This window comes from Sarcophilus harrisii, chromosome 5 (genome assembly GCF_902635505.1).
Source record: "Sarcophilus harrisii chromosome 5, mSarHar1.11, whole genome shotgun sequence".
Classification (NCBI taxonomy): Eukaryota; Metazoa; Chordata; class Mammalia; order Dasyuromorphia; family Dasyuridae; genus Sarcophilus; species Sarcophilus harrisii.
This window is the reverse complement of record NC_045430.1, coordinates 202,202,275-202,228,204: the sequence shown is the minus strand read 5'-3', so window position 1 is coordinate 202,228,204 and position 25,930 is coordinate 202,202,275. Positions and strand designations below refer to the sequence as shown.

Here is a 25,930-nt window from a genome sequence, read left to right as displayed (position 1 = left end):
CATAAGCAGTTTAATATCAATTATACTTAAATATTTGCCACAAAGAGAAGAAAGGCACTTAAGTTTAGCCTTAGCTACCAAACACGTATCCAGTATCAGCCTGTTAGCTGAAAGTTGGAAATTGATTGAGCTTTGACTATACAATAACTCTGTACACTACAATTATTTCTCCCTTCTGATTGGAGGACAGAGTAATAAACCCCCTTTCAAACCATCCTTTAGAGAAAACCCAGGAATTCCATTTAAGTCTTCATTTCCTATCCATTGCTCTGCTATATTTCTTTTGTAATATGACTCTTATCCTATTGAATTGTAAACTCTTAAAGGAGTGGGATTGTTTTTGGTTTGTTTTTCTGTGTTTTGTTTAGTTCTGGGCACAAAGTTAGTTGTTATTACTATGCACAAAGTAGACTTGGAAGAAGATGAGGATTACATCCAATGGTAGAACCAGTACACCGTATAAAGTTAGTTGCAAAATCTTATTAAGAGAATAATGAAGGAAAATTATCACCATTTAATAAATAATCCAAAGAATTAAAAATTAATTTAAAGAAATTTTGGTAAGAGAGACCCTGTGATATTCTTCTCTAAAATACACAAAGAATTAAAAATTAATTTAAAGAAATTTTGGTAAGAGAGACCCTGTGATATTCTTCTCTAAAATACAATCATTCTCTGGGACCAGGTTTCTTGAGGGGCTTCTGGAGGCAGCTTTAGTTTTGAGTTCAGTTCAATAATCACGTCAAATTCAGCCAGTTGTTAAAGTCCAGATCCTTTATTTTCTCTTTGCTTCACTTGGAGCTCTGCTAGCTTTCTGGAGGCCTTCCAGATCTTGGTTTCAGTGTTCTCCACAGGACAGCCTGCCACTTCTTCTCTCTCTTCCTTCATTCTGCCCAACTGAATTCTGGCTTCTCAATCTCCCAGAGTGCTCTTTGTCCCTGAGAGCTTCTTGCCTATATGCTGCACACTGAGTGTACTCCAATCATTACATCACTAGGAAACCATTATTTGTTGTAGGATTAAATCAATGCTCAATTAGATTTAACCATTGTCTCCTCAATTCCACTGACTTAGCATCTTGTAAGAATTCTAATGAGACCCAAGAATCATCAGGAATGTAATTATAGATAGAAGGGAAGAATAAGACCCAGGCTTAAAATAGTCTCAACTCCTGAAAGTTGGATGTGGTTGGGGGAACAGACAGGGATTATATTTTTATTTTAAACAATAGAAAAACACAAAATGAGGATTCTGTATGAAATTGAATCTTCATTTGATACCAATGTTATCTATACACACACATTGTGCATATTGACAAGTGATGTGAAGGAAAACAAATTTGAATGATTTGAGGGCTGATCAATGACTAAAGTTTGGTATGTCTCTCACTTCTTGACAGAAATATGATGGACTAAAGCTATACAATAAGACATTTTCAGTCTTGCCCACAATGTTTTGTTTAACTTGAATTTAATGTGTTAATTCATTTATATCTATAAGAAAGGAATCTTTTTTGGATAGAAGGAAGGAGAGGATGAATTTTCATTGGTAGTGACAGAAATACAAAAAGTTAAACAAGATATTACCAAAATATTTATCAATAAACACAAAGTTTTAATTTACAAATACAAACTTTAATTTCTAAGTTTTTGTTTGAATATAGAGAAAACAATATGTTAAAAATCAGTTACTTCAAACAAATTTTCTGGGATAACATTTTGATCTATGTTTTAAAAGACATAGCAAAGTGGAAAGAAGTGAACAAAGATATGAATTGATAGTACCTAGGTATTTTAAGAGGTTGTCAGCAGATTGGTTTGGATAAAATGAAGGTCTTCTATGGGGAAATTGATGAGGTTGAAAGAAGGCAAGGGTCTGGTCAAATGTAGACATTGAGTGTTAACTGTCAAAATTCTCATGTAAAAGTCAATGAGATTCTGCCTCGGCCCGCGGGGCAGAGTGTGTGGACCCTGGAAGAAAAGAGATAAGGAGCTTGGGACAGAGGACTGCGAAAAATGGAGGCAAGACAAATCATTCTGATCAAGCCTCATTTTAATGGGTGCAATAGTACAGATATATATAGCAATAGGAAAGGAAGCAGGGTTGTGCAAACACAGTAGGGTGGGGGGTCCTAGACAAAGGATTGGTATCCCTCCCAAGGATGAGCTGCTCAGAAGCTCTATGATGTAATTTAGGGGATGCCTAGATATCTGCCTATTCAAAGTTAGGGCAGTGCTTGGTCATGTAGGATGTGATTAGGAGATTCCTATTCAAGGTTAGGAATATGGCCTTATGTGGCCGTAGATTAGTGCCAGCTCCCCACAGGTCCCCCTTTTTGCATTTATGTAAAAATCAAATATAGCATTTTTCATTTCCTGACCTGTGCCTGGCTTAGGTTGTTCCTATGGGGAGAAGCCTTACCCGTCATAGGAAGGATGTACAGAAATGTCTCTTCCTGGCTTAGGTCGGCTAGTCCTTGAGCAATCTTACCCTTCATTGGCTAACCAGGTCTGGATGTTTGTCAAAAATTTCTGTTGCTCATATGAGCATCAAGGGGATCATCATCAGTCTCAAGGCGGTGATAGTGCACTGGCCAAACCCATTCATGTACACTATCTACTTGGGATTTTACAAAGGAAATGATTTTCCTGCCTAGTGTCCAAAAGAGAAAGCCAATTAAGGACCGAATATAAGGGAGGATCCCATGGAGCCCACTCCAAAGAGGGTTATCCAACAGTTCTTTGTGCCACTTAATCAAATCATCCTGGAGTCTCCTAATCTTGTCCCCAACAATACCGTATTTGTTTACATAGAAACAACAGCATTCTTGGAGGGCTAAACCTCCTTGTTCTGCAGTGAGAAGATCCAAACCACACCTATTCTATAATACTACTTCTGCCAGGGCAATTTTAACAAAATAAGGGATTTTAAAGCTAAAGCATCCAAATTGAATCTGAACTAGTGAGATAGGGGGTGGGACAGAAGTGCCTAAGGCAAAGTGAATAGGGGTTCCCATTATTTCAGGTATTTTGAAAAAAATCTACCAGTTTCCCCAATGTTCTATCTCTTCCTCCCCCCCCCCCTTTTTTTTTTCTCACGGAAAGGAATTATCAAATGATCATTCCCCATATAAATCCCAACAGTGAATCAAAATCCCTATATATAACAGACTAGTACAGTAGCATTTCCTAAAAAGCCCTCAAATATAATAGCAATAATTACAGTTTTAACAAATCCCATCCCAAATCTTAAACACACAGTGATAGATGATCCAGGCAAGGTTCAACAGTCAGTCATCAACCATTCCCAAAGTCCCTCATATCAGTCCAAAGTATAGTAGATTCAGGGTCCAGTCCATGGTCTCATTTTAAAAACTACTGCTTCAGGCTGTGAAGTGATAGGAGGCTCTCATTCCATGCAGACTAGGTGTGCCATGCTGACAATCAAAGCTGATCAAGGTTCCAAAAGCAAGCCAATATCTGTAATTTGACCAATTTAGATCAGTCTAGATAGAAAGATTCAGTTCACCAGACTGCTGCAAAATATGAGGAGGCCAAAATAAATTATTTCCTATGTGAAGAGATGAGTTTGCTTTACAGGCCAGGCAAACGGCTGCTGTCTTATAGACCCCTGTTAATTGTCCTCTTACCATGTAGAAACCTTAAAGAAACACAAATATCCAGTAACAGAGAGATGACCAGGCAAAATACTTAGTTGCCCAAGCATTTACGATACAATGATTACATATAACCAGACTGAAAATAGCAAGGTAGGACATAATTGAATTAACAGTTTCTGTTGACCATTGCTCTGATCATAGAGATCAGTTACAGGAGGAAAAAGTATAACATAACATAAGCAGTTAAAACTCAACCTTCAGCTATTGCCTTAACCTAGTTTTATTCCAATCAATTGTCCCAGTAACTGTCAGAGGGTGGAGCTTTAAAACTCCCAAATAGTATTAACTAATTAATTATAAGTCTGAGAAATTTTACTTTCAATAACAAATTTCATTAATCAAATTTCTGATAAATCTTAAAAGACTTATCAACCTTATAGTAATAACAGGAAGAAATTTTGTCTAAGTTCACAACTTAAAACAATTATCATATCTAGGTAGATATTACATAAGTGACCGTTATACATACAAGTTATTTTGCTTTTCAAATGCCCAATACATAGAAAAATATCCCAAATTGCATATTGTCCATAACAGAAACATTTCCCAAAAGGACAAAGAAAAAATTATTTTCACACAAGATTCCACTATAGATAATTAAATATAGCTGTAATATATTTGAAATGGGGAGAGGTGAAAAGATTTTTCTGACTGCTACAACTAGAAAGCTTCTAGAGTTAGCAAAAGTAGCAATAATCCTCAATAAAAATTTAAATGTTGCCTACTTGTTATCATTAGAGCCTTACCACTAAGACAAAAATAATAGTCCTTGTTCTGAAATGTAAATTCTTCTAGTGATTTTATATATATACACACAGCACATGTTCATAGCAAGATATATGTAGAATATCATACAAAAGGTTTATAACTCACATTTTCATAAGTACATATAGGGTATGTACAAATTATAAACTGTGCCTGTGGTTCATTCATTTTCATACTTGGAAATTAGAAAACAGCTAACCCTTGAACATACGTAGTTTTTTTTGAAGAGTCTGAGCAGAAGATGGAAAACATTCCATTAAAGGAGGGAAGCCTGTAAAGACATTGAAATAGGATATAACAGAGGTCCTCAAACTTTTAAAATAGGGGGCCACTTCACTGTCCCTCAGAGTGTTGGAGGGCCAGACTATAGTAAAAACAAAAACTTTGTTTTGTGGGCCTTTAAATAAAGAAACTTCATAGCCCTGGGTGAGGGGGATAAATGTCCTCAGCTGCTTCATCTGGGGTGGGGTGGGGTAGAAGAAAGGAATGAAATGCAAAACTGTTGAGAAGTAATACAAAAAAAGCAAGGGGGAGAGATTGGATTGTGAATGTCTTAAGCTGGGTATTGGTGGTATCATACTTGGATTGTAGAAGTATAAATTTGGCAGATTTTAAGGAGAGTTTAGAAACTGAATATAAGGAGACTAAATATGGGAATTTCTTTGGTAGTTTAGGACAGGATGGCAAACTATGTTCAAGACCAAATATGATAAAGTTTTATTTAAAAACAGAAAAACTGTTCTTAACTGTTGGGAGTATAAAAATAAACAGTGGATAGATTTGACCCATGATCATTCCTTTTTTGATTGATCTATCTTACTTCCTTGGCAGCTACTTTCTCATCCTAAGGAAACCTTCCATTGTACTTGAAAGATGATTTCCTAGTCTGGAGCATTATTTTATGAGTTGTCCCATCATGCTCACTTCATTCCCAATTGGACTTTTTGGATTTCCTCGCTTTGCCCATAGTGGGCAATATCTCTAATCATTCCTGGTATCTTCTAGCTCCCTTTTTTATTTGATGTTAAGGGTTAGGAAAAAGAGAGTAATTTGAACATTAAAGATGTCCATTTTGGTCACATCTGCTAAGGCAGTCATATGAGACTAGGGGTCAAGAGAGAGACTACTATAGAATTGGGAGTCAGGTATATAGAAATGCTAGCTGGATCTTTGAGAACTGATGAGATCAAATAATAAGAGTATGGAGAGAAGATTGCCTAGGACTAAGCTCTGTGGTATACCAATACCAATGGTCAGGGCCAGCAGAAGAGCTAGACAGTCAAAGAAGGAGCAATATTGGAAAGTAGTGATGGAAAAAAGTAGTATAAAATATCTGAATAAGAGAGTGTGGTCAGCATTGTGTTGCAGAAAGGCTAAGAAGAACAAGGAGATGGAAATGGCAATTGGAGCTCAGAGAATAAAGAGTTGATTCCAGTTAAGTTAGATTTGAAGCTAGATTGCAAAGTATTTAGAAGCGAATTTGAGAAAGGAAATTTAAGAAAATGGAATCAATAAATGAAGATAGCCTTTTCTTTGGAAAGAGCTATGGACAGAAAGTGAAAATTGCTTTTTTTTTTTTTTCCTCCCCATATTTGTCCCTTAGAATCAGATCTTAGTTAGATCTTAGTTCTGTATTCAGTTCAAGGGATTCCTCAGAGTTTCTGGGTTTAAACCAAAAATTCCATGTAAGTAAAATTCATTTAAATCATCTCAGGGGATATCAATCCCTTATGTTCTTAGAGAGCTGTTAATAGGAAGATATATACAGATGAAAACTGATGTTTATGAGGTTAAAAATAGGTGGCTAGCAGGTTCCCCTTGTGAAGGTCTAAAGAATCACTTCCATGTTATTGCCCAAAATGTCTACTATGAGATTCCATATCCATCCAACTACTTGTGAGCAAAATGAACTCTTATATTCTTGCAGGTTTGCTGGGAGGGAATAAGCATTTATATAGTGCCTACTATCTGCCAAGCACTGTGCAAATACCTCATTTGATTCTCTAAGCAACCTTTAGAGGTAGATACTATTACTGAGGTAAACAGGATAAAGTCTGAATCACATCTAGTAAGTGTCTGAAACTGAAATTGAACTTGGATGTGCACTAAAATTTTTTTGCTCGCAATAGTGTATTTTTGGTGTTGTGGTGTTGTGTGTGTAAGCATCTGTTCCATTGATACTTAGTCCTCCTAGTATCTTGCTCTAACTACATATATATCATTCTTTATGAAAAAAAGAAAAATCTTGATATTCCTACTCCATATCTTTCACATGGATTTATTAAGTGCATAATATTTCCAAATCACTCTTTTTAGGAACTATAAGCAGAGTTGCTGTCTATCTGCAGGGATTTCAGCTTAATAGGGGATATATGGCACAGATAGAAATAATTACGTTTTTAGGTGGAGTGAGATAAGGATATTAAAGAAAAAATTATCAGAGAAAGTTAAAAACTTAAGAAAAAAGGCAGCCTTGAGGATGATATCAGCTTAAGTTCATAGAAAAGATGGCCTTTAAGCTCTGCTTTGAAGTGAGAAGGATTTCAGTAAACAGAAATATGACTTAGGAATACCCTAATATCTATTTATATTTGTAAAATGTTTGATACTTTTTTCACTTATTTCATCCAACTCCCTTCCTATGAGCCTTCTTATGTTACAAAGAAAACAATTCAGTAAGACCAAAGAAGATATACACTACTCTTAACAGTATATGAAATTTTTTATAGTCTTAGTCTTCTCTTCCTTTTTCCTACAATAAAAGGGGCACAGTGTGTTTTCTCATTCTCATACATTTTGACTTGCTTCCCTAAATTTATTGCAGTGTATTATACTTCATTTGATGGGCATATACTTGGTTTCTAATTTATTACTATGAGAAGTAAATGTTACTGTGAACATATTGAAATATTTCTAACTTCATCCTTTGTGGATATATCCTAGTAGTAGATTTTCCATGTTAAGTGGTGTAAAGAGTTGTTACCCCCATTCTCCCAATAATTACAAATGATTTTTTAAAAAAATGCTTATTACTATTCCATTCTATCAGTTGAGGGGTTATTTTATAGAGCTAACTTGGGAGAACAAAAGGTCAAATCTAAAGGGAAATAATAGCAGGTGGAAAAGGAAAAATGAAAGAGGAATAATTCTTTAATACCTTAAATAAACTATATTATTGAATATTAGTATCAAAACTATTTTGTACTGATTATTTTTAGACTCTTAAAGAGTCTAAAGTACATTGGTGTATTAGAGAAGTAAGCATCACAAAATTCAATATATTAGCTCAGTGTTGAATAGATAGATAAAGCTTTTATTAAGTGCTTACTATGTGCCAGGCTTGAAACTGTAGGTAGAAATGTAAACAAGAAACCTATTTTCTACTGTATTAATGGCTAGACATCTAATTGATAACCCATTTGAGAGTAAATTACAAATAGCTACATTACTAAAATATAAAAGGTGATTAAATTACTGATATTCCATAATTGATTGCATTGTAATTTATAATCTCATTCTATATGCCTATATCATGAACCCATTTTGAATTTATTTGGTGTACTCTGTTAAGTGTGGATCAATGCCTAGTTTCTGCCATATTAACTTCCAATTTTCTCAGCAGTTTTTGTCAAATAGTGAATTCTTATCACAAAAGTTGTGGTCTTTGGGTTTGTCGAACACTAGATTGCTATAGTTATTGACTATTTTGTCCTGTGAACCTAACCTATTTCACTGATCAACTAGTCTATTTCTGAGGCAATACGAAATGGTTTTGGTGATCGCTGCTTTATAATACAGTTTTAGATCAGGTAGAGCTAGGCTACCTTCATTTGACTTTTTTTTTTTTTTTTTTTTTCATTAGTTCCCTTAAAATGCTTGATCTTTTTCTTCCAGGTGAATTTTGTTATTCTAGGTAATTAAAATAGTTTCTTGGGATCTGATTGGTATAGCACTAAATGAATAGATTAGTTTAGGTTGTATTGTCATCTTTATTATATTTGCTCGACCTATCCAAGAGCACTTGATATTTTTTCCAATTGTTTAGATCTGAATTTATTTATGTGGAAAGTGTTTTGTAGTTTTTCTCATAGTTCCTTACTTTTTCTTGTTAGATAGATTGTCAAATATTTTATACTATCAACAGTTATTTTAAATAGAATTTCTCTTTGTGTCTCTTGCTGTTTGATTTTGTTAGTGATGTATAAAAATGCTGATGATTTATGGAGATTTATTTTGTATCCTGCAACTTTCCTAAAGTTAGATTATTTCTAATAACTTTTTAGTAGAATCTCTGGGGTTCTCTAAATATACCATCATATTATCTGCAAAAAATGATAATTTGGTTTCTTAATTACCTACTCTAATTCCTTTAATTTCTTTCTCATCTCTTATTGCCAAAGGTAGCATTTCTGATACAATATTAAATAGTAATGGTGATAGGGCAACCTTGTTTCACTCTTGATCTTCTTGGGAATGGTTCCAGTTTGTCACCATTACATATGATGCTTACTGATGGTTTTTAATAGATGTTACTGACTGTTTTAAGGAAAAGTTCATTTATTCCTATACTCTCTAGTGTTTTTAATAGGAATGGGTGTTGGATTTTATCAAATGATTTTTTTTTTTTTTGCATCTATTTAGATGATCATATGGTTTTTGTTAATTTGGTTATTGATATAGTCAATTAGCTTTCTAATATTGAACAAGCCCTGAATTCCCAGTATAAATCCTACTTGGTCATGGTGTATTATTCTGGAGATGATTTTCTGTAATCTTTTTATTTAAGATTTTTTATTTTATTTAAGATTTTTGATTAGTAGCTTGTTCTATTTCTTTTTTCTAAAATGGGACTATTTAACCAATTTACTTCTGTTAATCTGGGCAACCTATATTTTTGAAGGTATTCATCCATTTCATTTAAATTATCAAGTTTATTGGCATAAAGTTGTGCAAAGTAACTCCTAATTATTGCTCTAATTTCCTCTTCATTAGTGGAAAGTTCTCCCTTTTCATTTTTAAGACTAACAATTTGATTTTCCTCTTCCCTTTTTCTAATCAAATTTACTAAGGGTTTATCTATTTTGTTGGTTTTTTTCATAAAACCAACTCTTAAGTTTTTATTTATTAATTTAGTAGTTTTTTTACTTTCAATTTTATTAAGCTCTCCTTTTATTTTTAGAATTTCAAGTTTATTGTTTGATTTGGGAAGTTTTAATTTGCTCTTTTCTAGCTTTTTTAGTTGCAAGCCCAATTCATTGACCTTGTCTTTTTCTATTTTATACCTCGAGATATGAAATTTCCCCTTATTACCACTTTGGCTGCATCCCACACATTTTGGTATGTTGTCTCATTATTGTCATTCTCTTGGGTGAAATTATTAATTGTGTCTATGATTTGCTGTTTCACACATTCTTACTTTAGGATGAGATTTAGTTTCCAAATACTTTTTGGTCTATTTTCCCCCTGATTTTTTTATTGAATGTAATTTTTATTGCAGTGTAATCTGAGAAGGATGCATTTACTATTTCTGCCTTTCTGCATTTGAATTTGAAGTCTTTATGTCCTAATACATGGTCAGTTTTTGCATAGGTCCCATGAACTGCGAGAAGAAAGTGTATTCCTTTTTGTCTCCATTCAGTGTTCTCCAAAGATCTATCATACCTAACTTTTCTAATGTTCTAGTTATCTCTTTAACTTCTTTCTTAATTATTTTGTGGTTTGATTTATGTAGTTCTGAGAATGCAAGATTGAGATCTCTCAGTATTATAGTTTAGATGTCTGTTTCTTCTTGCAACTCTGTTTCCTTTAGGAATTTAGATGCTACACCACTAGGTGCATACATGTTTAGAGTTGATATTGCTTCCTTTTCTATGCTACCCTTTAGGAAGATATAGATAGTTCTCTTCTTTATCTTTTTTAATTAGATCAATTTTTGAAGTTGCTTGATCTGAGATCAGGATGGCTGCCCCTCTTTTTTTGGCTTCACCTGAAACATAGTAGATTCTGCTCCAGTCTTTTACCTTTAGTCTTTATGTATTGTTTTTCTTCAAGTGTGTTTCCTATAAACAACATATTGTAGGATTCTGGCTTTTAATTCAGTCTAATATCCACCTCCACTTTATGGGGGAGTTTACCCCATTCACATTTATGTTTAAAACTACTAATTCTGTATTTCCTGCCATCTTGTTATTCCCATATTATGCTTTTCTCTTTTCTTTCTCCCTTACCTCCCCTCCCCAGTATTAAACTCCCTACTTGCCTCATGTAGCCCTCCCTCTTTAGAATCCTCCCTCCCTCTTAAAGTCCCTCCCCTTTTCTTAAACCTTTCCCTTACAATTTCTGTAATCCCTTCTATTTATCCTACCCCTTCCCTTTTCCCTTTTTCCCTTCCACTTTTCAATGAAGTGGGAGAAGTTTTTCTATAAATTGAATATGTCTTCTAATATTTTCTCTTTGAGCCAATTCTGATGAGAATAAGATTCCCATTGTGTTCATGCCCCTCCCTTCTTTCCCTCAGATATAAAGGGTTCCTTTGCCTCTTTGTGAGATATAGTACCTCCACTTTTCCCCTTTTTTTGGTATAATTTCCTTTCCACCTCTAGATCCTTTTTTATATTATAACAGTAAAACCAAATTTTTATGTATATATATACTCTTTATGTATACCCATAACAGAATTATAAATCTCGAGTTGCTTTTTACCTTTTTTATGCTTCTCTTGAGTCCTATGTTTGGAGGTCAAACTTTTTGTTTAGTTCTGTTTTTTTTTTTTTCATATGGAATTCACCTATTTCACTGAATTTGTCTTCTTGCCTGGAAGAAAATTCTCCCTTTGGCTAGTTAAGTTACTCTTGGCTGCATACCAAGATTCCAGGCCCTTCGATCCTTTAATGTGGATGCTGCTAGATCCTGAGTAATGCTTATTGTGGCTCCTTGGCATTTTTTTTTTTTTTCCTGGCTGCTTGTAGTATTTTTTTTCCTTTGTCCGATAATTCTGGAATTTAGCTACAACATTTCTTGGAGTTTTAAGTTTGGGATCTCTTTCAGTAGGTGAATTCTTTCAAATGTCTATTTTACTTTCTGAAAGAATGTTTTTAAAGAGGAGGGGAAAAGTGCAACGTTTAACACTTGTGGTCTTCCCATTTCCACTAAGGGATTGGTTGGGGATTGTCCTCACATATGTTTGTTTTGAGTTGTTACAATCTTTATAATTTTATTATATTCGATTTTGATTTTTTTCCAGATTTATTTATATGATTGTAATTACTATTTGTGTGTGTGTGCGCACGCATGCACATGTGCATACACATATATAATTTTGGGATATATTCTGTGCATCAGATTTTTGCATGATTTGCATATGTATCACTTAAATCATTCATTAGAACACGATATTCCATAACATTAATTTATCACATTTTGTTTAGCCATTACTTAATCATTATGTATGTATTTAGTTTCTTTAGTATCTTAAAAAGTGCTGCTACAAGTATTTTGATGTATGTGGAGACTTAATTTTTATTTTATTTTTTTTATTACTGTTAAATTAATGATATGCCCATCAAATTGGTGAATACCTGAACAACTGAACTCTCAACATAATGAAATATTAAGTAGTAAATAATGACTGAAGAAATCAGAGATACATGTGAAGGTGATTAAGAAATGGCAATAGAATAAGATAAAAACACTTAAAAGAAATGTGTATAGTGGGGGTACAAGGGATAAATATAATTATGTGGATGCAAATATTATAAAGAATCAATACTTTGATGAGCTGTAATAACTTAACTATTACTTTGAAATATAATTCCTTCCTTGAAGCAGAAAGAGCACATGTTTCTAAGAAGCCAGAAAATTTCACAAACTTTACTGTATCTGAATTTAGGGGATGGGAGAAGAAGGGATCATAGAGGAATTGTGTTTGATCTTATAGCAATGGTAGTTATAGCCACAAAATTACTAACATTATAATATAAGAGGCACCTAATCTTGGGGGGAAAAAAATGAATACCATGAAGTGTACTAGGCACGGACATGTATCTGTATAAGATTTGTGCATAAAGAAGTACAGTGCCATGTCATTCTGAAAACTCCTGGTTGTCCTTTTTTGAACTTCATCTGAATTCCATCCTTTTCATTTAAACAAAATGTTTTAATGACATTTTTCAGGATATCTGTTGCAATCTTTTTCTCGTCCTTTGTTTAAAAAAAAAAATACATAGTAGGGGAGCACTTTAATAAATAAACATGATAAATAGTAATTATAGTTAACATTTATATAACACTTTAAGGTTTACAAAGTGCTTTACAGGTACCTTTAACCTGAAATCAACCATGAGAATTTGATACTATTATTATATCTGTATTAGAGATGAAGGAACTGGGGCAGGCAGAGATTAAATGACTTGATTACAGGTCACATAGCTGTTAGGTGTCTGAAACATAACTTTTTATTCATTTATTTTTTATTTTGGAAAAAAATTCTTTACAACATTATCCCTTGCACTCACTTCTGTTCTGACTTTATCCCTCCCTCCCTCTACCCCCTCCCACAGATGGCAAGCAGTCCTATACATGTTAATATGTCACAGTATATCCTAGATAGAATATATGTGTGGAGAACCGAACAGTTCTCTTGTTGCACAGGAATAATTGGATTCAGAAGGTAAAAATAACCCGGGGAGAAAAACAAAAATGCAAACAGTTTACATTCATTTCCCAGTGTTTTTTTCTTTGGGTGTAGCTGCTTCTGTCCATCATTGATCAATTGAAACTGAGTTAGATCTTCTCTTTGTTGAAGAAATCCACTTCTGTTAGAATACATCCTCATGCAGTATTGTTGTTGAAGTATATAATGATCTCCTGGATCTGCTCATTTTACTTAGCATCAGTTCATGTAAGTCTCTCCAAGCCTCTCTCTATTTATCCTGCTGGTCATTTCTTACAGAACAATAATATTCCATAACATTTATATACCACAATTTACCCAACCATTCTCCAATTGATGGACATCTTCATTTTCCAACTGAAACATACTTTGAACTCAAATCTTTTTTGTCTACAGGTCCAATATTATATTCACTGACCTGCCTAGTTGAATGTGTTTTATATCTTTTTTACACTTTTCTTCATGATGGTTGGTGGTACATATTTTTACCATTCCCCTGGAATTGTTATTAGGCAAGGTTCATTATATTGATCAGAGTATTTTAATTGTTTTTTCTTTCCCACATTGTTATCCTTGTATCAACTTCTCTTGGTTTTCCTTCCTTCATTCTGTATCTGTTCATGATTTTTCAAAAACCATCTCTTTTATTATTTCTCAAGGCATAAATTCCATTATAATCGTTTTAGGGTTTTAGTACGTTTGTTTAGTTTTATGCCTGTTGTAGAAGAGACTATTTAAGACAATCCCCTAAATTCTCAGTTTTCTCCCTGTCCTTCAGTCTTTTAGTTTTTTCTTTCAGGATTTTGAACTTTACTTTTCTTATATAACTTCCCAGTATTATCCTTTCTGTTAATGCCATGCTCCCTTTCCTTGCTTGTTTTTCAATTTCAGCTGAATTGGATATATTCATACACTCAACTTTCTGAGCACTATTCATTTTTAAAGAATAAGATTAGTTATATTTCTACTTTTGGTTTTTTTGATGTGTGAACACTTTCTCACATATTCTGAATATGAGAAATATAAAATTCCTTATCTACATTGATACAATCCCTTTTTCTTCCCTTCTTCTTCAAAGCAACAGAATACTCGTTCCAGTTCTAGAGCCTCTGTTTCTCAGATTGTTGTGAATGTTATATTATTTTGGCATTTTCAAACCTGGAGATTTAGGCTATAGTAACTATAGAAACAACTTTGCCTTTTGTATATCGTTTTGAAATCTTTTCCTATTGCATTTTGTGATTTAAGATAAAACTTACATTAAAGTTAACTCTAAATGTTGTTATTGCATAAAACTATTGAGAATTTTTCAGGGTATGAAAGTATTTTATTCTGAAGAGATTCTTGGGAGGCAATATTTAAATTCGTCCACTGTTAAAGTAGGCAGCTTATCACTTTCTGAGATACTATTTGGATCTATTTTTTGAGAAATAATCTTCTATAGTAGTATGTTTTACATACTGTTAATTTCAATTCAGGTAGCTATGAAAGTAGTGTCATCATTTAATGAGTTTTCATTGTTTTGTTTATTTTATAGGCCTCGAAACAGAGGAAAAACGACAGTGGAGGATGATGATAGCATGGATGGGTTAGAGACGGCAGAAACAGAAAACCCTGTTGAAACAGGTAATATTTTAGGAATCCTATTAAATGAGCTTTCTATGTCCTGTTCCAGGTTGTAAAATTTAAGAAATAATACATGAAAATAATGGTATTAGTTGTTATTTTTATTTTTGAAAGATATTTGTAATTTCATCAGATTGGGTTCTCCAATTTATGATGAATCACAATACTTTTTGTAAAGTAGTTCCATTAACTTTTTATGTACTCATGAGTTAATGTTAATGTGTCCTTTTCCCTTTCCCTCTCACTACCTTTATCTAATTTCCAATCATTTGAAGATAAATCTCTCTGAATTTAACTAGGGTCATCTTAGCACTCTCGTCACCCAGCATGCACCTCTTCTCCCCCAGGCTTGAAGCCTTTCTTGAGTGCTGCCAGAATTATGCCCTACCACCAGGGTTATTTCTTTTGTCACAGTGAGATATTAGAGTAGAATTTATAGTAAAGATCTTAGATTATAGACAAAAAGAGTACTGTATTGTTTTGATCCACATATCTAACCCTTTCTCAAGGCTCCGAATGAAAATTCAATAAAGAGAAAATAATGCAATTTTACTCAACTTAAGAAAAATTTTATACTGTCTAGTAGTATGTGTTGGGTTGAGGATCCAAAGGAAAAAGGAAATATTTGCTTTTGTGGAGCTTATTTTGCCTGGGGTCAAAACAACAAGTACACAAAGTTTTATGATAGACGATAATGATTAGGAGGTATTAAAACAAGGGTCTTATATTGTTAAATCACACTTGGCCTTTGTTATAAATGGAGCTAAGTTCTAAGAGTAGAAAAAGCATTTCAAGTGTTAGAAGTAAACTGTTCAGTGACCTAAAGATATGATATAGCTTCATGTATTAAGTAGGGGAATATAGTGAACTTCAGCCTGTTATTGCAATAGCTATATCTTGTATCTCCAGATGGACTACATTGCGTTTCATCCTAAATGTAATAGGTAGCTGTAAAAACATTTTGAGCAGGAGAATAACAAGGCCTTACATTAACTCCCTGTCACCCTAAAAATACCCCTTCTCGAGAATTGATGAATAACTGTCATTAGAATCTAGATTTAAGTATTATTTTACTTGGATGGAGTGAACCTTAAAGATATAAGCACAATAGAATAATGGTGGCAAAGAGGCTATCTGAAAGTGGAAATTTGGAGTAAAGCTTATTTTTCATCTTGGGCCATTGTACCAAGAAACAGGAGAAGAAAGGACATTAAGTTTTTGTGATGTTAAGTTAAAATAAATATTTTTGAGTGGAATTTTTGTCAGGTTTTATTGATAACATTATGCAATGTTGGCGATTTATGTTGATTTATTTTATATCTTGCAGGTTTGCTGAATTTATTGTTCTTACAAACTTTTTATTTGACACAAAAGTTTCTTGTTTAGGACTTTTAAGATTAGTTGGGTTCTTCTTCTCTTCCTCCCCATTACTGTCTCTTTTTCTTCTGTTATTTCAAGCGCTATACTATTAAATCTGTTCCTATTAGAAAAGCTTCTTACTCTTTGTCTTTTTTTTCTTTTTTTAAAGGGATTTTAGATCATTTTAGATACAATTTATTGTATTAAGAACAAGGCCATTTTTTCCTCCTCTGTGTACTGTTTTTTCCTTTTCTTTTTTTTTTTTTTTTTTTTTTTTTTGAAATTCAGAAATGGGTGTTAAATTTTTGTTCCTTTCAGAAGACAATGATGTAATTATATGATTTTAAATATCTTTTTCTAATAGTCACTCATTTTAATAGTTATCTAATGTTACAGTAATACTGCAATAGTACTATAATTCTTAGCTAGTCATGGTCTATAATCTTTTGAATATGTTGTAGTTCACTTGCTAATATTTTATTTAAAGTTTATTCATCAATATTCATTAAGGATATTAGTTCGTAGTTTTCTTTCTCTGGTATCTCTCCTTTGTTTCAGTCAAACCTATGTTTTTTGGAATTATTCTAAGTATCAGCATTATGAAACTACTTTGTTTCCTTGGGGGGGGGAGAGACGTTTTATGTAATGACAGGAGCTTAGAAAGGTCAAAATAGTTCTTGTAATATATGAATTAATTTTATTTTGTTACAATTCACTTGTAATTTGATCTTGTTGATTAAAAAAAAAAATCAGAGTTGATAAAGATCTTGTTCAGAACATGTGTGTGTGTGGGTATATAGGTATATATACCTATAAGCCAGAATGTTTTTGTTGTGATAATTCATCTATTTCTTCTATATTATCAATTCTGTTGAAATAGTTGGACAAAGTAGTTTCTGATAATGACTTATTTAATTTTATTTTCAGTTTTGATGGAATTTTAAAAAAACGAATTAGATTTTCTTCTCTTTGAAAAGGATTAATTCTTTATTTTGATTTTTTTAAAGAGCATTTTATGTTTTTAATAACTGTTTACATGTATTCTTCCCTTTGACCTATTAGATTTAGTGAGAAGTTGTTTCATGCTCTTAATGAACAAGCAAAAATAGTTTTCAACATTAACCCTTGCAAAACTTAGTGTTCCAAATTTTTCTCCCTTCCTTTCCCTTAGTGTACCCCCTTCCTCTAGTCAGCAAGTAATCCAATACAGGTTAAACATGTGCAATTCTTTTAAATAAATAGGTATATTGTTTTTCCATATTTTTAGTAAACAGTTTATTCCTATTTGATTTTTTTGGTCATTCCTATTTCTTTCTTTCTTTTTTTTTTGGGGGGGGGGGAGAAAAAGAAATTTATTGAAATATACATGATTTAGTAAAACGAATTCTCTTCAATGGATGTAAACAAATGCATATAGATACATATGCGTACATATATACATAATTTATTATTATTTTTTTTTATTATTATAGTAACTTTTTATTGACAGAATCCATGTCAGGGTAATTTTTTTACAACATTATCCCTTGCACTCACTTCTGTTCTGATTTGTCCCTCCCACCCTCCACCCCCTTCCCTAGATGGCAAGCAGTCCTATATATGTTGAATATGTCCTAGTATATCCTAGATACAATGTATGTGTGCAGATCCAAACAGTTTTCTTGTTGCACAGGGAGAATTGCATTCAGAAGGTAGAAATAACCCGGGAAGAAAAACAAAAATGCAAACAGTTTACATTCATTTCCCAGTGTTTTTTTCTTTGGTTGTAGCTGCTTCTGTCCATCATTGATCAATTGAAACTGAATTAGGTCTCTTTGTCAAAGAAATCCACTTCCATCAGATTACATCTTCATACGGTATCGTTGTTGACGTATATAATGATCTCTTGGTTCTGCTCATTTCACTTAGCTTAAATTTCTTAATTTTTACTTTTGAACTTCATTGTACCTGTGGACTTCAGATCTTTTTCTTTGGAAAATTTTGGAAGCCCTCTTTCTTTAAAGGTGGTTTTTTGTTTTTGTTTTTCTTCCCCATCTTCCTGTAGGACTACACTTCATTATCAAATCCTACTTCTCTGCTTCTTTATAATGGTGCTTGGTAAATCATGTGTTATATTGATTTTGGCTTTTTGTACTTCAATTTTCCCTTCCTATGTACTTATGCAGTTTTTAAAACTGGAAGCTCAAGATCTTGGCATTGATTTTACTGGTAGTTATTTTTGGATTTCAGGATGTGACTAGTGGATTCTTTCTCTTTTTTTCTTTTGGGTTTAAGAGATCTGGGCAGTTTTCTTTTATGATTTCATGATATAGAATGTCTGGACTCTTTTTGGTCATATCATTGAGATAATTTAGTAAGTGTTTTTCTGTTGATTTCTTTTTAAGTCAGTTGTTTTTGATATGAATGAGATTTTTTTTCCCCCTCTAATTTCTCTGATTTTTTTTCTCCCTCTAGTCTTTTGTCTTTCTTTAATTATTATTTTTGTTACCTGTAGAAATTGTGGCTTCTAGTTGGAGACCAGTATATTTTTCAGGGCGTTTGTTATTTGGAAAAGGCTGTTGTCAAATAGCAAGGTGTTACCTAGGCTTTCGTTTGCGAGTTTATGAAATACTGATATAATGAATTAAAATATTTATGTTTCTTGAAAGGGACTGTATAAAAACAACAACATAGGGATGCCCCTGCATTTTTTCTGGGAAATGTGAATTTAATCTAGCTATTGTGCAAAATAAATTGAAATTCTACAGTGAGTGTGACTAAGATATCTGGATCATTTGACTTAGAAAGTTAATAACAAAATGACCAATACCATTCCCTCTTCCACTGCCCATATATAGAGACCTATATTTAGTTTTATTTTTTGTGTTAAGTGTGTACTGGAAATCAAGCAATGCTCTTATATTCGGCTTGATACCTGTGACTGTAATGGGAATATATATTACTGTGGTTTATAAATTGTAAGATAAATACAGGGAGACATTGAAAGAATTATCAGTTGATAAGTACATTAAGCAGAAACAGGCATTGTGTGTGTGTGTGTGTGTGTGTGTACATGTTCTGATTTTTAGCAATGTAAAGGAAAACATTTTGTCCTTCATACAAGATGGGGAAACTGGTGTGGAACAACTTATTTGAAAAAGTGACAATCTTTATTTTTCTCTCTCTTTAAAAAAAAAAAAAAAATCTTACAACATATTATGTATGAAGGGTGAGGTCAAATATTGGTTATATAAAATTTTTTTAAAATCATATTGAAAATTATTCTAGTAAACATTTTTTTTCTTGAAACAGTCCAAAACTTGTTTTTCTAATTGTGTATTTTAAAATTTTTACTTAAATTCATTTTATTTTTACATTAACTGTTACTAGTTGGTAGTTTGAGAAAAATATTCAAATTTACATATACATATACATGTGTGTAAACACATAAATAGAAACTGATTCGGGGTAATCTTTCAAATCAGTAATAGTTTTTACTGTTGTTAAACTTCATTTGTACATGGATTCAATCTACTCTTTTAAAATGAAACTCAGTAATTAATATGTATTTATTTAAATTTGTGATATCCCAATATGTATCTTTAAAATTAGTGTGTTTTTGTTATTTTCTATATACTTATATTTATCATTTTTATTCATCATATTTTATTTTTATATATTTATATATTTGTACTTGGTATGTATTCTATTATAATCTCCTGATAAGTAGGTATTGTCCATTTTTTTTTGTAAATTTATTCCGAGCACCTGTCATATTTGTAAGGGTAATTGAGAAAACAGACACACACACATACACATACACACATCTTGTTTGAGTGATATTTGTGATTCAGCGTTTGCCTTCCCAATAGTTACCTACTTTATTTTTTTTTAAGTTTTTTTTACATTGAAGCTTTTTATTTTCAAAACATATAGAAAGATAAATTTTCATCATTGACCCTTGCAAAACCTTGTGTTTGACTTTTCACCTCCTTCCCTCTACCCCCTGGTCTAGGTGGCAAGTAATCCAATAGTTACATACTAGTCTTTAGTTTAAATTAGTGCAAAGACATTTATATCCACTTAAAATAATTCCTTAGAATAATTGTTGGTTTAGCATTACAATGTGTGCTTCATTCTTGGGAAACTATATTTAGAAGTGATAAATGGTATAAGGTTATATGGTAAAAATATATATTTAAATAAATACAGGCATACATATTTATACAATTATTTTGTTGCACAAGAAAAATCAGATCAAAGAGGAAAAAAATGAGAAAGAAAATAAAATTCTAGAAAACAGTAATAAAAGAAATGAAAACGCAATGTGATCCACACTCATTTCTCACAGTCCTCTCTCTCTGGGTGTAGATGGTTCTCTCCATCACAAGATCGTAGGAACTGGCTTGAATTGTCTTATTGTTGAGAAGAGACACATACGTTAGCATTGATCATCATATAATCTTGTTGTCGTGTACAATGATCTCCCAGGTCTACTCACTTCACTTAGCATCACTTCATGTAAGTCTCCAAGTCTCTCTGATATCATCCTGCTGAAAGTTTCTTACGAAACAATAATATTCCATAACATTCATATACCATAATTTATTTAGCCATTCTCCAACTGATGGACATCCATTCAGTTTTGAGTTCCTTGCTCTACTACAAAAAGGCCTGCCACAAACATTTTTGCACACGTGGGTCTCTTTCCCTCATTTAAGATCTTTTTAGGATATAAGCCCAATAGAGACACTTTTGGATCAAAGGGTATGCAAAGTTTGACAACCTTTTGAGCATAGTTCCAAATTGCTGTCAAGAATGATCACCAACTCCTCTTTGAAAGGACATATTCATGATGTATAATTGTGAGGTAACTGTATGATCTAGGAAGGTTACAGTTCTTTCATTCTTTCTAGCAATTTCTAGTGCCCTTAGGTATTTACACATTTTCAATAGTCCCCTAGTCTTAACACATATGTTGATTTAATTTGATTGTTAGTGGGCTAAAACATTCAATTTTATTGTTAAAAAAAAAAAATATATATATATATATATATATATATATTTGTTTGGTTAGAGCATATTAAATTCACATTAGCAACTTTTGATGTGGAATATGGCTAGTATTCTCAAATTTGATCAGGTTATTCTGCTGAACTACGTTTCTCCTTTTCTCTGCTCTTTTTTCCTCTCCTTTCTGATCTCTTTTTTTCTTTTTTAATTTAATGTTAGGTAGTTGGGATTAAGTGACTTGCCCAGGGTCAAACCCTAATGTTAAGTATCTGAGGCTGGATTTCATGTTAGGTTCTCCAAACTTTAGAGCTTTACTCTATCCACTGAGCTATCTAGCTGCTGTGTCCCTATTTGTTTCTTACTCCACTTAAAGGATAATCAACTAGATAGATAGGAGGATGGTATATGTTCTTAGAAAGGGAGGTAATTGAAAAACAAAAGATATATAGGATTTTTTTTCTTCTACCTGAAATTCTCTTAAAATTTCATCTCATTTCTTTGTAGTAACATAGTTAATTTGAGTTGCATATTTGTCTCTATGTTAAATTAGTGAGAAGACATTTATATCCACTCAAAATAATTCATTAGAATAATCTTTGGTTGGGCATTACAATGTGCACTTCATTCTTGGCAAACTATATTTAGAAGTGATATTTTAATTTTTAAAAAGAGTATAATCTTTTTAAAAAGCCATTTGGTTAAGTAAACCCATTTCAATTGATTTCATTCATTGCACCAACACCATAGTAATTTTTCAAATGGTTTGTTCTTTTTCCCTTTTTCAAATAGTATTTTATTTTTCTAATTATATGCAAAGATTGTTTTCTATATTCATCTTCCTGGAACCTTGTCTTCAAAATTTTCTCCTTCTTCTCCCTTGTCCCCAAGAGAGCAAGTAATCTAATATAGGTTAAGCATGTGCAGTTATTCTAAACATATGTCCATATTTGTCATGCATTTAAAAAAAAAAAAAAACAACCAAAAAGCCACTAAAGATTGTTCTCATATAAAATTCTTTTGTGAAAAAAATCTTTTCATAGTTTTTCCATTGTTTACTGAATAAAGTATAAAGTCCTGATACTCTTAAATAGTTTGAAACCTATATTTGAGCCTTATCTCAAAGTACTTTTCTCTCACATGATCTGTTTTCAGTCATACTAAATGACTTTTTCTTCTGTACATAACCAATCCTGTCCCTTTTGTACTTCCTGCCATTTTCATTTGATGTTTCTTCAGGGCTTAAGTCAGGCTCTAACTATTCTTTGAAGCCTTTTCTTGCTGTTAGCTTCTGTCCTCTGAAATTGAATTTACCCTCAGATTTCTTCTAACATGTTTGCTAAATGCATCCTTTTTTTTTTTTTTTTTTTTAAACTCTTTATGCCATAGCTAATAGGTGATTTTAAGCTCCTGTGAATAAACTGTATTTTATATAACTAAGTCACTAGTTAATTGTTTGAATGAATGAAAAGTATATGGTTTTTATTTTATTATCATTTGTACCATTGAAACACAAGAAAACCAAAAGACCCATCTTGATTTTTTTTTTTTTTAAACTAAATTAAAGGGTTACTTTCATATGTCAAAGTAGAAGTTGTAGAACATAGCCAAGGTAGACTAGTTTCATTGCCACTATAGAAATACTGAGCGAGAATAAACTATCCTCAAATGTGAGTTTGGTATTCATAAAATTCTTCTTAAGCATCATTATAGGCTGACTGGTTTGCTAAGCAACCCTTTTAAAATATATTGATTTAGCTATCACTTAACAATGTTATTTTCAGGTTTTCTTTTTTATTCCTTCCTGAGAAGGCAAGCAATCTGATTTTATTTATACATGTGAAGCTATGTAAGATTTCCAGAAAATGCAAAGAATTAAGTTACTCAAAAAAACCCCAAACAAATATGTTTCAGTCTGCATTCAGAATTCATCAGTTCTCTCTTTGGTAAAGGTGAAGGTGATTAGCATTTTTCATCCTGTTGAATTGAGTTTTTTTCAGTTGTCTGACTCTCCATGGCCCCATTTGGCTTTTTTTTTTTTTTTTTTTTTTTTTGTCACCCCATTACCCCTTTTTGTTTTTTTTTTTTTTTTTTTTTTTTTGGCAAACACATTAAAGTGGTATGCTATTTCATTTTCTAGCTCACTTTACAAATGAGGAACTGAGACAAACAGGGTTAAGTGATTTGCCTAACATTAGTGTTAGTTAAGTATCTAAGTCTGCATTTAAACTTAGGTCTTTCTCAATTCAGGGTTGGTTCTCTATCCATTTCATGAAACATGTTTTGAAATTGTCTTGAATCATTGTTTTGATCAGAGTAGCTAAGTCTTTCACAGTTAATTATCTATGACAATATTGCTGTTACTTTGTTTAAGTTTTCCCTTTTCTGCTCATTTCATTTTGCATATCTTTCCAAGTTTTTCTGACTCTGGCCTGCTCTTCATTTTTAAAAAAATATCTTTTTATTTTCAAAATATATACAAAGATAATTGCCAATATTCATCCTTCCTTGCAAAACTTTGTGTTCCAAAATTTTCTCCATCCTATTCTCCAACTCCCTTCCTTTAGACAGCAAGAAAACATTAAACATGTGCAATTCTTGTAAACATATTTCCCCATTTATCATGCTACACAAGAAATTGGATCAAAAAAAGTTTGAAAAGAATTAGGAGGAGAAATCAAGAAAGCAACAACAAAAAAGTTGAAATATTATGTGATCCACAGTCAGCCCCCCAGCCCTCTTTCTTAATGCAGATAGCATAGTGTTTCACAGTTGATCATCAATACAGCATTGCTTTGCATCAATTTATGTTGCGTGATTTTTCTTGGAAATTCCTTCATCACAAGTCTATTGTAATTACCTTGAATCCTCTTATTGTTGAAAAGAGCCAAATCCATCATAGTTGATCATTATGTAATCTTGTCCTTGCTATGTACAATGTTCTCTTGATTCTGTTCACTTAACTTACCATCACTTCATGTAAGTCTCTCCAGACCTTTCTGAAATCATCCTGCTGGTCATTTCTTATAAAAAAATAATATTTCATCAGTTACCTTAGTTGGCTCATCTTCCATGTCCTTCTATCTGTCCATTTCCCTCTACATTCTTTCTGCAAACACTGGCTAATTGCATAGTGAGGCAGTTGATGTCAGATAATAATAAGGCCATCTTTGTTTTAGGTTTGAGAGCAAATCAGGAGAAATTGATAGTGCTATATCTGTGTCTATATAGCCATGTGATTGTGTGATTCTTGACCTCAGTTTTTCTAAGTTTAACTCATCTGTAAAATGTGGTTTATAATGGGAACTACCTCTTAGGAATTAAATGAAATAATACTTGTATAGGGTTTAACTCCTAGTTATTGCTATACAAATTATTGTTTATTTTACTGTTATCATTATAAATAAGGTAAAATATTAAAATCATAGCTATGGAAGACAAATGACTCTTGAGATGGGAGGGCCTTAGATAAAGGGCAAAAACATAAAAATGATCAGTGTAAGATACTCCTTTGAGAATTAAAGCAGTTAAAAAGGATTGCTGTAACCCAGTTGATGTCAGATGATAGCAGATTTCTAATGGATCCAACTGTCATGATTCTGCTTTTTTTTGTTTGTCTTTTTATTCATTGGCATATACGTTTGGGAGGAGAAAGTGGCGGACCAATCCAGGTCTTAGGCTTGTAACATAGTAATAGGACAAGGGAACAAGTTACTTATATTTATAGAGGATAACATTCAGTTAAATTTACCTGGTTAATTATAGGGTTGTGCAGTTAGGAGGCTCAGTTCATAGGTGTCTGGGCTGGAATCAGACTCATCTTCTGAGTTCAGATATGGCTTCAGACACTTATTAGCTGTGTGGCACTGGGCAAGTCACTCAACATTGTTTCCTTTACTTTCCTCATGTCTAAAATGAACTGGGGAAGGAAATACTAAACCATTCCAGTACCTTTACCAAGAAAAACCCAACTGGAGTCACAGAAACTCAAGACAATACCTAATGATAAAAGAATTACACTTTATAGAAAGCATACCAATGTATTTTCCCCAGGAATTTAGGGACATCTAATGACTGAAAATTATAGGGTTAAAACTAAGGAGAAAGAAAACAGGGACAATGGCAAGCAATGTCTGAATTGGAAAAAGCAAGACAAAGTAGAGAAACTTGATTAGGCGCAAGAATAGGTTGGGATTGCCTTGGATTACAGAACCATTGAAGTCTTTTATAGCTGATCATTTGCTGTTACTGTGTAAAATATGCATTCCTTTTTTCCACTCACCATGAGTTCATGTAAGTCTTTCAAGGCCTTTCTAAAACCAGCTTCTTCATTATTTTTTATAGTACATACATAATATTCCATTACTTTCATATATCACAACCAATTGATGAACATCTCCTTTTCTAATTTTTTGTCACCACAAAAAGGACTGCTACAAATATTTTTTCACATGTGAGTCTTTTCCCCTCCTTTATGATTTCCTTGGGATACAGACCCAATAATGTCATTGCTTTATCAAAGGGTATGCAAAGTTATATAGCCTTTGGTTATATATCCCCTTTGGGAATAGTTCCAAATTGATCTCCAGAAAAAAACTACTGTTCACTACCTCAAAGTGATCCTTTATAGAAAACACATAGGAATATTACAAGTTTTGAAACCCCCAGATAAGAGGAAACAATTCAAATACATTGGAGCTACAATTGGAATTGTACAGATCTTAGCAACAGCCACAACAAAATACCACAGGTATATACTGATCATCAAAAAAACTAGGTCTCAGGCCAAAAATATCATCCTACAAAATTTTTTGTAATGTTGAATTTAATAAAAGGGACAT

General features: G+C 32.6%; 1 protein-coding gene across 15 annotated transcripts in view; it reads left to right on the top strand.

Annotated features, from left to right (window-relative positions):
* Positions 1 to 25,930, top strand: part of KMT2C (lysine methyltransferase 2C) — a 242,261-nt gene that overhangs the window by 46,922 nt on the left and 169,409 nt on the right. For all 15 annotated transcript variants that reach the window (XM_031939470.1, XM_031939483.1, XM_031939481.1 and 12 more), the window contains one exon: positions 14,653 to 14,741. In XM_031939470.1, coding sequence (XP_031795330.1) covers positions 14,653 to 14,741 — 89 coding nt within the window. The remainder of the gene's footprint in view (positions 1 to 14,652; positions 14,742 to 25,930) is intronic.